This window comes from Bos indicus x Bos taurus, chromosome 3 (assembly GCF_003369695.1).
Source record: "Bos indicus x Bos taurus breed Angus x Brahman F1 hybrid chromosome 3, Bos_hybrid_MaternalHap_v2.0, whole genome shotgun sequence".
Lineage (NCBI taxonomy): Eukaryota > Metazoa > Chordata > Mammalia > Artiodactyla > Bovidae > Bos > Bos indicus x Bos taurus.
The window spans coordinates 18,054,317-18,070,212 of NC_040078.1; the positions used below are offsets into that span (position 1 = coordinate 18,054,317).

Consider the following 15,896-nt stretch of genomic DNA (forward strand, 5'->3'; position numbering starts at 1 on the left):
CTCCTAGCAAAATTTTTGCTTCCTGTCCCTATGACCTTAGGCTGTTCAAGAGGTTCCTCAGGTTCAAGAGGTTCCTAAGTGAGGAATGCTTCCACCAGGACACACAATGACTCCACTGAACTGGAAGTTAAGACTGTCACTCAGCCACTTTGGCCTCCTTATGCCTCTGAATCAACAGGCAAAGAAGGGAGTTACTGTGCTTGTTGAGTGATCAAGTCCAATTAACACTAGGAATTTGGACTATTACTTCAGAATGGAGGTAGAGAAGGACATATTTGAATACGAAAGATCACTTAGGGCATACCTTAGTACTACCATACTCTTTCATTAAAGGCAATGGAAAAACTACAACAGTCTAATTCAAACAGGACTACTAATGGTCCAGACTCTCCAGGAATTAATGTTGGGTCACTCTACCAGGTAAAGAAGAACCACAAGTAAGAGTTTAATTATTATTATAGTATTTCCTCCATATTTTGCTATGAATATGCTTGTGTGTATGTGTGAATACAGAGTCTTTATTTTATTTTATTTCTAATCTCCTTATCACATAAGGAATATTGACTACTGTATTTAAGTATGGTTCAACTGTGTATCACAATATTTAAGTTAAGGCTATCAAGGAGGAGTAAACATTACTCAAGGATGCTGCATCTTCTTCTGGGGAAACGGTTAGTGCATTTTTTGATGTACACAGCATGGTTGTATTATGTTAGCTGGAAATGTGGCCTTGTCATTGTCTTTATTTAGGGAATAAATATGATGTAAGGAGATGTGTAGGGTTTCACTGGTGGCTCAGTGGTAAAGAATCTGCCTGCAATGCAGAAGACCTAGATTTGATCCCAGGGTCAGGAAGATTCCCCTGGAGGAAGGCATGGCAACCCACTCCAATATTCTTGCCTGGAGATTTCTGCGGACAGAGGAGCCTGGCAGGCTACCGTCCATGGGGTCACAAAGACAAATTGAAGCAACTGGGTGCACATGCATGTAAGGAGATATGTACAAGTGCCAAGTTGACCAGTAGTGAACTGTGATGGTTAACGTTATGTGTTAAGTTGGTGAGACCATGGTACCCAAACTGTAAGTTAAACACCAGTCTAGATGTAGCTGTTCAGATTTTTTTTACATGTTATTAGCATTTGAATCAGTAGACTTTGAGTAAACAAATCATCCTCCATAGTGTGGGTGGACCTCATGCAACAACTGAAAGCCTTAAAAGACTGAGCACTCTAAAAGAAGAAGGAATTCTGCCTACAGACTGAAGGCTGTAACATCAGCTCTTCCATGAATCTTCAACCTGCCAACCTACTCTACCTGCCCCTACAACTATGGGAGCCAATTCCTTAAAATAAATTTCATTAGATACATGCACATGTCCTGTTCATTCTGTTTCTCTGAAGAATTCTGACTAATACAATATGTATTAATATGTGTATGAATAAGTGTTTGTATGAGTAATAAGGGCTCTCTGTGTTTTTTGTCCATTACATTTTTATATGTTTATTAATTTGGGGATTTATAAGATATATGTTAGATGAAGTAATTCTTTATCAGGTATTTATTGTATTTTTCTTTTGTTGATTATTTATCTTTTTATCTCATATTGGCATTTTATGCTATAAAATTATATTTTTGTATTTTTTCCATTATTCTAGAAGGTGGGTCATAAAGGATCTTGCTGTGATTTATGTCAAAGAGTGTTCTACCTATGTTTTCCTCTAAGAGTTTTATAGTTTCTGGTCTTACATTTAGGTTTTTAATCAATTTTGAGTTTATTTTTGTGTATGGTGTTAGGAAGTGTTCTCATTTCATTCTTTTACACATTGCTGCCCAGTTTTCCTAGCACCACTTATGGAAGAGACTGTCTTTTCTCTACTGTATATTGTTGCTTTCTTTGTCAAAATTGAGGTGCTCATAGGTGCATAGATTTATTTCTGGGCTCTCTGTTTTGTTCCATTGGTCTATATTTCTGCTTTTGTGCCAGTGCCATACCATGTTGATGACTGTAGTTTTGTAGTATATTCTGAAGTTAGGGCAGTTGATTCCTCCAGCTCCATTCTTCTTTCCCAAGGTTACTTTGGCTCTTCGGGATCTTTTGTGTTTCCATACAAATTGTGAAATTATTTGTTCTCGTTCTGTGAAAAATACCATTGGTAATTTGATAGGGCATCCCAGGTGGCTCAGTGGTAAAGAATCTGCCTACCAATACAGCAGACTCAGGAGACGTGAGTTTGATCCCTGGGTCAGGGAGATCCCCTGCTGGAGGAAATAGTGACCCACTTCAGTATTCTTACCTGGAAAATTCCATGGACAGAGGAGCCTGGCAGGCTACAGCTCATGGAGTCACAAAGAATCAGACATGACTGAGCATGCATGCACAGAGCCACCCAGCCAAGCTGATTCTGTACTCCTGACCAAAAGAAATTGTGAAAATTTGATAGGGATTGCATTGAATCTATAGATTGCTATGGGTAGTATAGTCATTTTCACAATATTGATTTTTCCAATCCAAGAACATAGTATATCTCTCCAATAATTTGTGTCACCTTTAATTTCTTTCAACAGCATCTTATAGTTTTCTGCACACAGGACCTAATTAAACTTAAAAACGTTTACACAGTGAAGTAAACTATAAACAAGGTGAAAACACAACCTTCAGAATGGGAGAAAATAATAGCAAATGAAACAACTGACAAAAGACTAATCTCCAAATATACAAGCATGAGTTCATGAAGCTCAAAAGCAGAAAAACAGACAACCCAATGAAAAAGTGGGCAGAAGACTTAAACAGACACTTCTCCAAAGAAGACATACAGATGGCTAATAAGCACATGAAAAGTTGGTTTTAGTGAGGTGGACAAACTTAGAGCTTATTATACTGAGTGAAGTAAGTCAGAAAGAGAAAGACAAATATTGTATATTAATGCATACATATGGAGTTTAGAATTATGGTACTGATGAACCTATCTACAGGGCAGCAGTGGAGATTGCAGACACAGAGAAAAGACTTTTGGACACAGTGGGGGAGAGAGAAGTAGAATGATTTTAGACAGTAGCATTGAAACATATACATTAGCATATGTAAAATAGATAGCCAGTGGGGATTTGCTGTGTGACACAGGGAACCAAAACTGGTGCTCTGTGCCAACATAGAGCAGTGGGTTGGGGTGGGAGATGAGAGGGAGGTTAAAGAAGGATGGATGTATACCTATGGTTGATTCATGTTGATGTATGGCAGAAACCATCACAAATAAAATAAATGTTAATGGTATTTTAAAATTTAGTTCATTAATTTTTTCCTTTATAAATTATGGGTTTGTGCCACTTTTAAAATATCTTCTCCTCCTTATTAATTAAGCCACAATCATTTATATTTTCTATTTCTTTGGAGTGTTGTTTCATTGTTTATAACTTAAAAGATTTACATGAAGGGAACATGTATTAATGTTTTCCTTTGTAGTTCAGATTGAATGAGAGTGGGAGGGTACAGAGGAAAATTAACTCAGCCTGATTTACTTCCCATTAGATCTCCAATTTCTTGTTAACTTGAGGGAATGATGTAGAGATAGAATCCTTGGATGAATCAGTGACCTCAGAAAGCCTTTGGTCGTGAAAATGGTACCAGAGCCACTGACAGCTAATATCCAAACCAAAGAGTCAGTCCAAGTGATATGGTTGTAATCATAACTCTGACTCATCACTTAAGTTCAAACAGATTAATGTTTCAGGCTGCCCTGCCTTGAGTCAGAAGTGTGGACAATATGACCTCTTAACCCTATCATTCTAGGAATCAGGAGCCAGGCTGTCCTGTGTGAGCCAAGGCATGGATATCCTGGCCACTCCCCATAACTAAGATCATTGGAACAACCTGGGCAAGTGTCATAACCAGGTGAGACAGGGCAGAACTCTGCAGGATGACGTGGTCATCACAGCTCATGGTGCCTATCTCAGAGTGAGGTCTCCTAGAAGTCACAGGGAAGAGCTGTTTATAAACTGCAGAATCAGTGCTTTGCTGTATGTTGTTTAGTTGCTAAGTCTTCTCCAACTCTTTGCAACCCCATGGACTGCAGCATGCCAGGCTTCCCTGTCCATCACCAACTCCTAGAGCTTGCTGAAATTCATGTCCATTGAATTGGTGATGTCATCCAACCATTTCATCCTTTGTTGTCCCCTTCTCCTCCTGCCTTCAGTAATTCCCAGCATTAGGGTCTTTTCCAATGAGTCGGCTCTTCACATCAGATGGCCAAAGTGTCAGAGCTTCAGCTTCATCATCAGTCCTTTCAATGAATATTCAGGGATGATTTCTTTTAGGATTGACTGGTTTGATGTCCTTGCAAGGGACTCTCCCACCCCAACAACTCTTGGCAATCACTGATCTTTTGTTTAACAAGTCTTATCTTTTTATTTATTTTAACTTTTGGCCATACCCTGGAGCTTGTGGGATCTTATTAATAGTCCCCTGACCAGAGATCAAACTTACAGCCCCTGCATTGGAAGATGGAGTCTTAACCACTGGACTGCTGGGGAAGCCCCAGTCACTGATCTTTTTATTTTTGCCACCATTTTGCCTTTTCCATGATGTCATATAGTTGAATCATACAATATGTAGCCTTTTTATATTGGCTTCTTTCACTTAATAATATGTATTTAAGCTTCCTCTCTGTCTTTTCATGGCATGATAGACCATTTCTTTGTAGTGTTTAATAATATCCCATTGTCTGGATCTACCACAGTTTATTTATTCACCTCTTAAAGAATATCTTGATTGTTTCCAAGATTTGACATTTAGGAAAAAGCTGCTCTGAACATTTGTCTATAGATTTTTATATGGATGTAAGTTTTCAACAATTTTGGGTGAATACCAAGAAATGTGATTATTAGATCACATGGTAAGAGAACATTTGGTTTTGTAAGAAATTGTCTTCCAAAGTGGTTGGAAAATTTTGCATTTCCATTAGCAATGAGTTAACATTCCTATTGTTCCACATCCTCACCAGTGTTTGGTGTTGTCAGAATTCAAGATTTTAGCCATTATGACAGGTGTGTAGTGGTATCTCATTGCTGAAATTTGCATTCCCCATGGCATATGACATGAAGCATCTTTTCATATGCTTATTTGCCATCTGTATGTCTTCACTAGTGAGGTATCAGGCCCTTTGTCTATTTTTTGATTGGGTTTTTTTTTTCTTTTTCTTTTTGTTGAGTTTTCAGAGCTCTTCGAATGTTTTGGATAGTACTCCTTTATAGTAGAAAATATTGTCTCCAGTCTGTGGCTTATTTTATCAGTCTTAACATTGTCTTTTGCAAAGCAGAAGTGTTTAATTCAGTACAACCTAGCTCATCAATTATTTATTTCATGTATCATGACTTTGGCTTTGTATCTAAAAAGTCACTGCCATACCCAAGATCAACTAGGTTTGCCTCTGTTCTTCTAGGAATGCTATAATTCTCATTTTACAGTTAAGTCTGTGATCCATTTTCAGTTTTTTTTGTTAAGAATATAAGTTCTGTGTCTAGATTCATTTTTTTGCATGTTGATGTTAAGCCCCATTACATGAAAAGACTATCTTTATTCCACTATATTGCTTCTTTTTTCCCCCAAGTACCCCCAAGACTATAGGTTGGGGGGGGTCTATGTCTGGGCTCTCTATTCTGTTTCACTGATATTACCTATTGTTTTGCCAAAACCAAACAATTTTATTATGTATAAAATAGATTTTATACATATTTTATTATATTTATACCTGAATACTTAATCTTGGGGGTGCTATTATAAATGGTGTTGCATTTTAAAATTTAAAATTTCATTTGCTCATTTCTGGTATATAGGAATGCAGTTGACACTTGCTTAACTTTGTACCTTAACCTTGATATAACTCTTCATTACTATCTTTTAAATTTTCTACAAAGATAATAATGTTGTGAACAAGCAGTTTATTTCTTCCTTCCCAATCAGTATATCTTTAACTTATTTTTCTTGTCTAACTGCATTAGCTAGAACATCCAGTACTGCCGTGTGGAAAAGGAGTAGTGAGAGGGGACATTCTTGCCTTGTACCTGATCTCAGAGGGAAAACTTTGAGTTTCTCATCAATTTTGTATTCCTCCACCTTTTTAATGGTATTTTCTACCCTTTAGAATTTAATTTTTCCATATTTAACCATGTCGATTACATGTATCTATATTTTCCTTTATATATTATGGATCTTATGTTATTCTTAAACTTTTCTCCAAATGATTAACTACCAACTACATTTTAAAGGTGTTGATTGTATTTGTAGTTATATGACTACATATATTTGACAACACATTGAATTGTATGTTAAAATTAGCAAATCTTATTGCATGTAAATTATACAGAAATAAAAGTGAGTTTTTAATTTAAAATAAAGATTTATTCCATCTATATTTTTGTATGTATATATTTTTGTATATTTAAACTGATGGAGGAGTCAAGTAGAGATTATTAGGAGAAGGGTGAGGGATGCGGAGCATAGGAGTGAAGAATGACAGTGGAAAGAGAGGAAGAGGAAGCTGTCTTTCTCCTGGTCATGTCTGAAGGGCACAGTTAGATACATGAAGGGAGGAAGGGAGCCAGAAGTTGAAGAAGCTATGTTCACAACTAATGCTGCTTCGGGATATTGGTTAAAAGGGAAAACAAAGAATTAGGAGAAAACGCAAACCTATAAAAAATACAAATTTTTCCCTTCTGACCCATGACCCTGTCATCTGTCTACTGAGGCCTCTGCAGCCACCAGCAGAGAAGGTACAAGAATAGAACAACGGTGACCAAAACATGAATGAAATCTGTCTACATCAAGTCAGTGAGCAGACTCTGTATTTATTATTTTAACTCGGGCAGCAGGATGCCAGAAGTTGCAGAGGGACATGGGGTCTATGCTTTGGGATTCCCAGGGCCATCACACGTATGGCAAAGTAGGTGAATAAATGGGTTTCAGGGAGAGGTCTGGGGCTCCTGGACCCTAGAGCACAGGGATCCTTAGGACCAGAGCTCAAAGGCCTCACCCAGATTCCCCAGCAAGAGAGGTAGGCCCAGCAGGAGATGAAGGAGGAGGAGGAAGTGTTTGTCCACTGGCTGTCCCCAGGTCAGCTCTTCTTGGCACAGGGTCCACTTCAGCAGCAGCCACCTCCAAAGGACTGACCACTGCCTCCTCCACAGCACCCGGAGCTCCCCGAGGGCTGGCTGCAGCAGTCAGACCTGTGGGGTCTGCAGTGGTGGGACCTGCGGCGCCTGTGGTGGCTCAGGCAGCAGCCCCCACACCCAGAGCTGCAGCAGTCCCCGGAGCTGGAGCCGCAGCAGCCCTCAGAGCTGACATCACAGCAGGAGGAGACTGGGAGGCATTTTGGGGGGCATTTAGGGGTGGGGCACTTGGGGACGCACTTGGGAGGAGGCTGGCACTGCTGCTGGTTCTGCTGGCAGGACATCTTGGTGGGCGGGTTCAGGAGCTGAGGGAGAGACAGACAGCAGGTCAGACCAGCACACAGAGACCTCCCTGCCCCCTTTTGCCCTCTTAGCATCACTTATAATCTTAAAAGCATAATATCCAGTTAGTTTTACTACTCTTAGTAGCTTTCCCATACTCTTGAATTTTATATTTGAAACTTCAGCACAGCCTTGTAAGTCAGACAAGAACTTTCATCTTTTGTACAAAGTAGTAACTAAGACCAAACAATATAACAAAACATCTCCAAGAGTCTAAAATCTTATAAGTGGAGTTGGAACTGATTCTATCTATGTCTTCCAAATCTGAAATTGTCCAGTTTATAGGCCATTTAAGGACAAATTCTTTCTTAAAGAAAAAATACAGCAACCAGTCCCCTGATCGTAATTTGATTTATTCTGTAAGGTCAGCATTGCAAAAAACCTTACAGATTACAGCTCTCATTAAGTTCACTTATATTAAAGATCATTGTTGTTTAGTCGCTCATCATGTCTGACTCTTTTGTGACCCCAAGGACCGGCCCACCAGGCTCCTCTGTCTGTGGAACTTCCCAGGTAAGGATACTGGAGTGGGCTGCCATTTCCTTCTCCAGGGGATCTTCCTGACCCAGGGATCAAACCCTCATCTCCTGCATTGGCAGGGGGATTTTTTTTACCACTGAGCCACCAGGGAAGCCCTTTATTAAAGAAGAGATTAATAATCCTCTCAATCACTACAGCCCTGGGACTTGAACCTCTGCCCCCTGACCTCAGTCCAGAGAGGTCCCATCTCCTTAAGCTGATGGGTTGTGATGGTGATCCTCAGGCTTACTGTTTCTTAATCAACATGGAAGTTTATAAATGACTTCCAGACCCATGAATAAGCATGGAGAAGTTTAATAATAAGCAAGGTTAAAAATCCCAGAGGAGCCTGAGGTCTCTGTCTTGGGCTGCTCCTTCACTGCAGATGGGGGCAGGGCTATATTTTCACACGTGAGCTCCCTCCTGACACCTGTCAGAGTGGAGCATGGTGTCTGTCAGGTCATCAGTGTCCTTGTCCTGAGAGGCCCTCTCCACAAGGTCAGCTTGTTTCCTTTAGAGCACAGCCACCTGACTCTTCTCCCTATGTTCCCAGTTGGTACCAGATCCCTCCTTGCATCCCTGCCTCAGTCTTCCTGTGCCCTCCTCCTCTGACACAATGACCTTACTCTTAAGGTCCTGCCTTCTCGTTCATATCTGAGCATGCTCTGTGGAAGGCCCCACTCCAGTTCTCAGAGGATGCTTACCGGCACACACGCAGCACAGGTTTGTCAGCACCACAGGAGAGGAGTGGATGGAGGTGCTCTGGCCCCAGGGTCCTTTTATCCCGGTCTTGGGCTCTGCCCTCAGGAGTGAGACAGGGCCTGGGCATCTGGGCATGAGAGGACCACCTCCTGCCATCCACGTGGCTCCTATGACAAGTGATGACTGGTAGCTTCTCCCTGTCTCACTCTATGAACTCAGGGAAGCCTCTCCAAGTAGCTTGGAATAGAGCTACTTAGAAACAAGGAGTGGAGAAGTTGGGAGACACTTTACTTTGGATCTTCTGTTTCGTTCTCCTTGAGAAATATGAGCATGGAAGGCCTCTTAGCTCCTGTTTTTGTTGCTTGGGGCCCAATCACTTTCTTTTCTTCTTCCTTCTGATATAAATTCATTACACATGGCAGTCTGTTTCAGACTGTAATTTGGAGATGTTTTCACATTTCTCCACTTAGGTAACCCTGCCAGGCTATCAAAGGTCAGCAAAATTTGATCTCTCCCCCAAATATGCCCCATGGCCTGTTTCACCATAGCCTGCAAACTAAGAATAGTTTTACATATTAAATGTTTGTGAAGAGAAATCGAAAGGAGACTCTTTCATGAAACATGAAAGTTATAATAAATTCAAATTTCAGTGTTCATAAAGTTTTACTTCGATCCAGGCCTGCTCATTTCTTTATTCTCCAGGGCTATTTTCATACTGTGGTGGCAGGATTAAGCAGTTGGGAGAGAGACCCTAGGGTTCCCAAAGCCCAAAGTATTTACTCTTTAGCCTTTACCAAAGTTTGCTGATGTATCTCATTGCTTTTATGAGCTGGAGATCAGACAGATCTAGAAAGCAATCCTGATTCTGCCACTTGCTAGCTGTGTGTCCATGCAAAAGTTGCTTGAGTCATTTTTAGTTTTGATTGGTTGTTTGTTCCTCAGTTATAAAGTACAAGTAATGATAAAAATATTTCACAAGGATATTGTTTCAGTCAATAAGACAGTATAAAGAAAAGGACTGGTGGAAGACTGGTAATGTGGTGGATCCTCAAGTTATAAGATGCCTATGTATTTGTAAATAAAGATAAATTATATAATTCTAAACCATAACTTCCTTCAAAGAAGGGTAAATCTGGATTTTTTTTTCATCCTTTTCTTTTTCAAATTACTTGTTCTGCTTAAATATCTTGACTTTTTTTTTTTTTTTGGGGGGGGCTATGTCCTTCAGCTTGTGGGACCTTATTTCCCTGACCAGGGATGGAACCCATGTCCCTGCAGGGGAACTGTGGAGTCCTAATCACTGAACCGCCAAGGAAGTCCCTACCTTGATGTTTTTGACTATGAAATATGGCCAGGAAAGGAGTTTGTGGTGAGGAGGAGATGAGCTCTGCATTGCTCCACATAGAACAGCCGGTCAAAGATGATGTGTAGAGAAGCAGAGAAGTGCAGAGTGGGGCACCCAGGCACCAGGGCCAGGGAAACTGGAGGTGAGGTGGTAGAGCGACCTCCGGAGGCCCTTTTTAAGTCCCTTGCAACTTGTGACCCTAGGTTTTTACTGTAGATTTCTCTGCTAGTAAAGTTTTTCTACCCCAGCAAGTTGAGTAGTTGAAAGGCAAGGACAAGAATTCACATTTGGTTCAAGTTGGTGTATAGCACCGTGGTGAGATTTTCTGAAAGGAAACTAATTAATTAATTAGAAAAAGGCACACTGAGGTCAGAAGCAGCATGTGAAGAAAAACCCTCTCCTTCCTGTCAGTGGCAGAAAAATTTGGGGAGAATCAAAAGTTTCCCAGAGTCTGGAACATTATAATGACTTAACAAATCACAAGGGGAAGAATAAGGTCAGTTAACATATAGTTACAAGATATTAATAAGTAATATATACATTTGGGTGGACAAATTATATAGAGACTAAATATGTGTGTTTATATAAACATACACACACATATGTTTTTATAGTGGTATTGTGTGTGTTGTGTATATAGAGGTATTTTATTGGCTCTTTTTTTGCGTCCCACCTTCCTGGTTTTTCCCTCTATCTTCTTCATTAGAACTCTTCTAGAAATAATTACCCATGATGGTTAAATAAGGTGACCAAAGCCATACATCAAGTTTGCCAGAGACAGTTTTAGATTATGTCTCTTATCCCAGCATAAATGTTCATAAACCTTCTTTTCAAATTCAACCCTGTTCCAGTTCAGATAATGACGATATAGTCACACTACCATCCAATGATGTCTTCTTAAGAGGCTTCACTGATCAGGATAAAACCTAAACAACTTGGCCTTGATTCAAATATCTATACAGTATGACCCTTTTCTGTTTCTAAAAGTTTTTCCTTTGTTCCCTTAAGAGAAGAAATCCTCTTAAACTGAAATGGCTCATTAGCTCTACTTTGAATAGGCTGCATGCATGCGTGCTAAGCCCTTCAGTCGTGTCCGACTGTTTGTGACGCTATGGACTCCAGGCAAGACTACTGGAGTGGGTTGCCATTTCTTCTCCAGCAGATCGAACCCCCACCTCTTATGTCTCCTGCATTGGCAGGTAGGTTTTACCACTAGCGCCACCAGGTTACTTCATGCCTTATTTTTGTTTTGCTTATGTGACATATTTCTGATCAAGTATTTATTGAGAACAGGGTCTGGATATAAAACATTTATATCCCCCTCTGCTCCTAGAGCAGAGAGATGCAGATAGCCATTTCACCAGGGTTTCTTAGCACCCAAGAGTTTGTACATAGCTTTTCCATGGGATTTAAGTCAATCAGGTAACAGTTTGATATTAAGACGTGTACTGTTATATGTGCTGGTCATATCATCCTACAGAGATCTCCTTGTACGTTACTCAAGTGAAATATTTGTTCTCAATACGTTCTAAAGGGCGTAGCTATGGAAGGAGAGATTGGGATATTGATTCCCTGGCTCACACAGTCAGTAACTACTCCAAAGCCCAGCTCATGGATTCCTAGGTTAATGGAGCTGATGTCCCACTGGGTCATGCCTCTGCCTCTAAGCATGGCAACACCCAACCTTTTATGAGTCTGACTCCGGGTATAGGTGATTAATCAGCAGTGTGGTTGCAATATCTTGAGGACTTCTTTCTAAGCCTTGGCTTTTAGAGTTCAATTGATGCAGTAACATTTCAAAAGAAAACAAAAATGTTTACTTACAAGGGATTGGTTTTCTGAGATTATTTACTCATCAAAGTGTAAGGCGAGTGCAGAGAAAAAGAGAGTGAGCTAGGCGGTCAGGCAAGGAAAAGAAATATACTAGAGGGAAAACGAGAGGGTGACTGGCCCTTGAGAAGAACCAGTGTCCTCCCGCTCTGACGGGATCTTTCTTATACACCTCCAGTGAAAAATTCTCTGAAGGGATGGTTAAATTTTAGCCTGTAGCTGAGTCCTGAGGTCACATAGCCAGAGGTCTGGAATCTGGTGGTCTCCTAAGATCTTCAGAAGGTAGGTGCCATCAGGAAAGCAGAATGTCGTTTGGGCAATTTGGTCGGTCTCAAGGGTCACTGTGACTTTATCCTTTGTTTGAGAGGTCAGCATAAGTTATGTTAACAATGAGTCCCCATGTAGGCCCTATCACAAAGGTATCTGTCGCCCATGTTCTTGGATAATTTGACAGGATGGGAGGAAACACTGCTGAGATTCACAGGAAGCTATTAAAACTGGGTGAATTTTTCTCATTCCCTGCACCCTACAGCCCCTTCCAGAGACAGGACCTTGTACATCATCAATTTTTACTTCCCTTCCCTTCTCTTCCCCCTCAAAATATTTGAAAGTGAAAGTGTTAGTTGCTTAGTCATGTTCAACTCTTTGCAACCCCATGGATGGTAGGCTGCCAGGCCCCTCTGTCCATGGGATTCTCCAAGCAAGAAAACTGGAGTGGGTTGCCATGCCCTTCTCCAGGGGGTTTTCCCAATCCAGGGATCAAATCTGGATCTCCTACATTGCAGACAGATCCTTTACCTTCTGAGCCACCAAGGAAGCCCTCAAAACCTTTAAGATACAAAATATTTTTAAAAGGACATTTTAAAAGTATTAAGGGAAAATATTTATTATTTCTAATTCATTGAGAAATAAACTTATTTTGAAGGAAAAAGAATTATAAAAGAAAAATTGATAAACGGGTATGCCAAGTTAAAAATCTATATAACAAATAGCACTCACAAATAAGACAGAAAGAAAATCAATAAGTGGGGAGATTGCAACACATTTACGAGGAACATAGAAGACAGCTCTCACAAGTCAACAAAAAATATGCAAGTTCAGTTCAGTCGCTCAGTTTTGTCTGACTCTTTGCACCCCGTAGACTACAGCATGCCAGGTTTCCCTGTCCATCACCAACTCCCGGAGCCTCCTCAAACTCATGTCCATTGACTTGGTGATGCCATCCAAATATGCAAGCACACCAACAAACAGATGAGCAAAGAACAAGAACAGGCAACACACGTTGTATTTGGAGTTTTTTACGGAGTATTTCCTGCCATATCAGTAAACAAGGCTGTCACAGCCATCAGTGATTTCCGCACCTCTGAATGTAAATTTCTGAGCCCAGAGGGTGTCTGAAAGGGAGAACAATGCCTGATGCCTGCGATCCAGCAGCTGTTGGATGCCACCACTAAAACTCAGGAAGCAAGATGCAGGCCCCAGATAGCTGAGATACATATGAAAGGAATGATTTCAGTGAGCCCAGATGCTTGCATCTTCCCATACAAAAAGGAACGTTAAATTCCTTAACTTGAGGTATCTGGTTTTCCTTAATTGACAGTAATATTTTGCTGTTCAGACTGCCTGCTGCCTGTCCCTTTTGTTGCAAACTTCTGTATAACCTGACTCCTCCTGCATCCTCAAAGCAGTTTCTCAGGACTGCTTGAGATACTACCTCCTGAGCTTGAAGTCCCAAGAGTTCCCACCAAATAAAACAACTCTCTACTCTCAGGTTGTGACTATATTTTTCAGTTGACACACATACCAGAAAATAAATACAAATGGCCAAAGAATAAGTGAAAATATATTCAATGTTGCCAATCAAAAAAGATCGACAAATTAAAAGGAAATGTCTTATGGAACAGTGTCAATCTGGTATATTCATTCACTGGCAAAGACTGAGTGCCTGACAGACTCTCATTGTTGGAGGGGATGCTTAGAATTGGGCACTCAAACTTCATTGGCTTGAAAATAAATTGGTATAATTATCATGCATGACAGTATGATGATTCATTCATTTAATCAGCCTTTATGATGTGTGAATGAATTAAAATGTAAAATGAGCATACTTTTTTGACAGTGTTTGAATATATAGGAACTTAGCCTAAAGAAATAAGGGAATGGTAAGAAAAAAATATATACATAAGGATGCTCCTTGTAGCAAATTACCAATAGTAGGAATACAGTAACCCTAACCCTGCCAGCCTCCTCTGTCCATGGGATTCTCCAGGCATGAGTACCAGAGTGGGTTGCCAGTTCCTCCTCCAGGGGATTCTCCCAACCCAGGGATTGAACCCATGTTTCTTATGTCTCCTACATTGGCAGGCAGGTTCTTTACCACTAGCACCACCAGTTAATCCCCCCAAAACACATTTTCCCTGACTGGGAATTGAACCCAGTTCATAGTGGTGAAAGGACCTAATCCTAGCCACTAGACCACCAGCCTGACAAATGGAATTGCTCCATCATTGACACCCTGTCCTCAGGACTCAGAGCAGTAACAGAGGAGCAGGTGTTTTTCAGAGAGTGTGCAGATGAGGGTCAACAAGCTGGAGTGCCTGTCCTTCTTGCTCTGGTCCATGACGGTGAAAGACCGTGAAGCTCTCCTCCCACTGGTTTGACTGTCTAAGGTGGGGAAGAGGGTCATCAGAGAGCATCCTGGATCCTAACGTGTTGCCTGGACTGTGTGGACATCCTGACCTCAAACTCAATGGAAATTGTGGAGAAATTTCCTATGTGTGGGCAGGAGGGCTCCCACACATAGAAGGCAGAGAAGAAATTAAGTCCAACCTCCACTGCTGGACACTGATTTCTGGACTCACCAGAGATCAAAAGGTAAAAAGAAGGGAAGATCCAAGAGAGTTTGTCTCCTTGTTTGTAAGGAGCTTCAGGCCTTGAAGCATCTATCAGGACCCATATCAGCATTTCTCCCTGTGCCTAGAGGCAGTGGTAGTTGAACTTGCCACTTATCAACCTTTATTTGCCTTTCAGGTCTTCAATAAGTCAGCAGTTCCTTACAGAAAGTTCTGTCTGGTAAGGCAAACATCTTAATTTCTGTTCCCTGACCTCTTCTAAGAGAGTGACTAGTTTCAGCTTTAATGAGGACAGGAGTTGAAGGAATTTAATCTTAAGGACTCAATGAGTCTAGAAAGCAACTGATACTGTTCTAGGGTCCAGATGACAAGTGGAGAAAGGGCAGAGGGCAGACATGCTTGTATTTCCCAGTATGTCAACAAGTAAGAGGAAGACAGTCTAGAACAAGGTGGTGAACGGATGATTTGTTTTATTGTTTCATTTCAGGTAGGGAACTGCCAGTGGCATAAGAATTATTCTCTGGGGTTCCCAAGGCAGCCTGAAGAGATGGGATCAGGGATTGGCAGATGAGTTTTTAGGAAAGAACACAGATTTCTGGATTCCAAGTCAGAAGAAACTTCTAGGACAAAATTCGAAATCTTCACTGATAACGTTTCAGCAGACAGGCCAAAGGAAGATGGTCTTGTCTTTTTCACGCCTCTAATTCAGCTCTTCTTGGCTGAGGTCCACTTCAGCAGCAGCCGCCTCCAAAGGACTGACCACTCCCCCCTCCACAGCACCCGGAGCCCCCCGAGGGCTGGCTGCAGCAGTCAGACCTGTGGCGTCTGCGGTGGTGGGACCTGTGGCGTCTGTGGTGGCTCAGGCAGCAGCCCCCACACCCAGAGCTGCAGCAGCCCCCGGAGCTGGGGCCACAGCAGCCCTCGGAGCTGACATCACAGCAGGAGGAGACTGGGGGACACTTTGGGGGGCATTTTGGGGTGGGGCACTTGGGGGCACACTTAGGAGGGGGCTGGCACTGCTGTTGGTTCTGCTGGCAGGACATCTTGGTGGGTGGGTTCAGGATCTGAGGGAGAGACAGACAGCAGGTCAGACCAGCACACAGAGACTTCCCTGCCCCTTCCTGAACTTTCAGCATCTTTCTAGA

General features: G+C 41.5%; 1 protein-coding gene across 1 annotated transcript; it reads right to left on the reverse strand.

The window, feature by feature from the left end:
* Positions 1–6,897: 6,897 nt before the first annotated feature.
* LOC113882915 (keratin-associated protein 5-1-like) lies at positions 6,898–15,794 on the reverse strand. Its single transcript, XM_027526125.1, has 3 exons — positions 15,568–15,794; positions 11,651–11,732; positions 6,898–7,466 (listed from the first exon to the last, which is right to left on the reverse strand). The coding sequence occupies exons 1-3, from the start codon at positions 15,792–15,794 to the stop codon at positions 7,134–7,136; spliced, it is 642 nt and encodes a 213-aa protein (XP_027381926.1). The 3' UTR covers positions 6,898–7,133.
* Between the last annotated feature and the right edge of the window lie 102 nt (positions 15,795–15,896).

Excerpts from the sequence above, each read along its gene's own strand:
- LOC113882915 (XM_027526125.1), bottom strand. The coding sequence starts at position 15,794 with ATGTCCTGCCAGCAGAACCAACAGCAGTGCCAGCCCCCTCCTAAGTGT. Across the intron at positions 11,733-15,567 it reads CACCACCGCAGACGCCACAG|AGGCAGAGGCATGACCCAGT; the intron begins GTCTGACTGCTG and ends TGCCATGCTTAG. Across the intron at positions 7,467-11,650 it reads TTGGAGTAGTTACTGACTGT|CTCCTGAACCCGCCCACCAA; the intron begins GTGAGCCAGGGA and ends TCTCTCCCTCAG.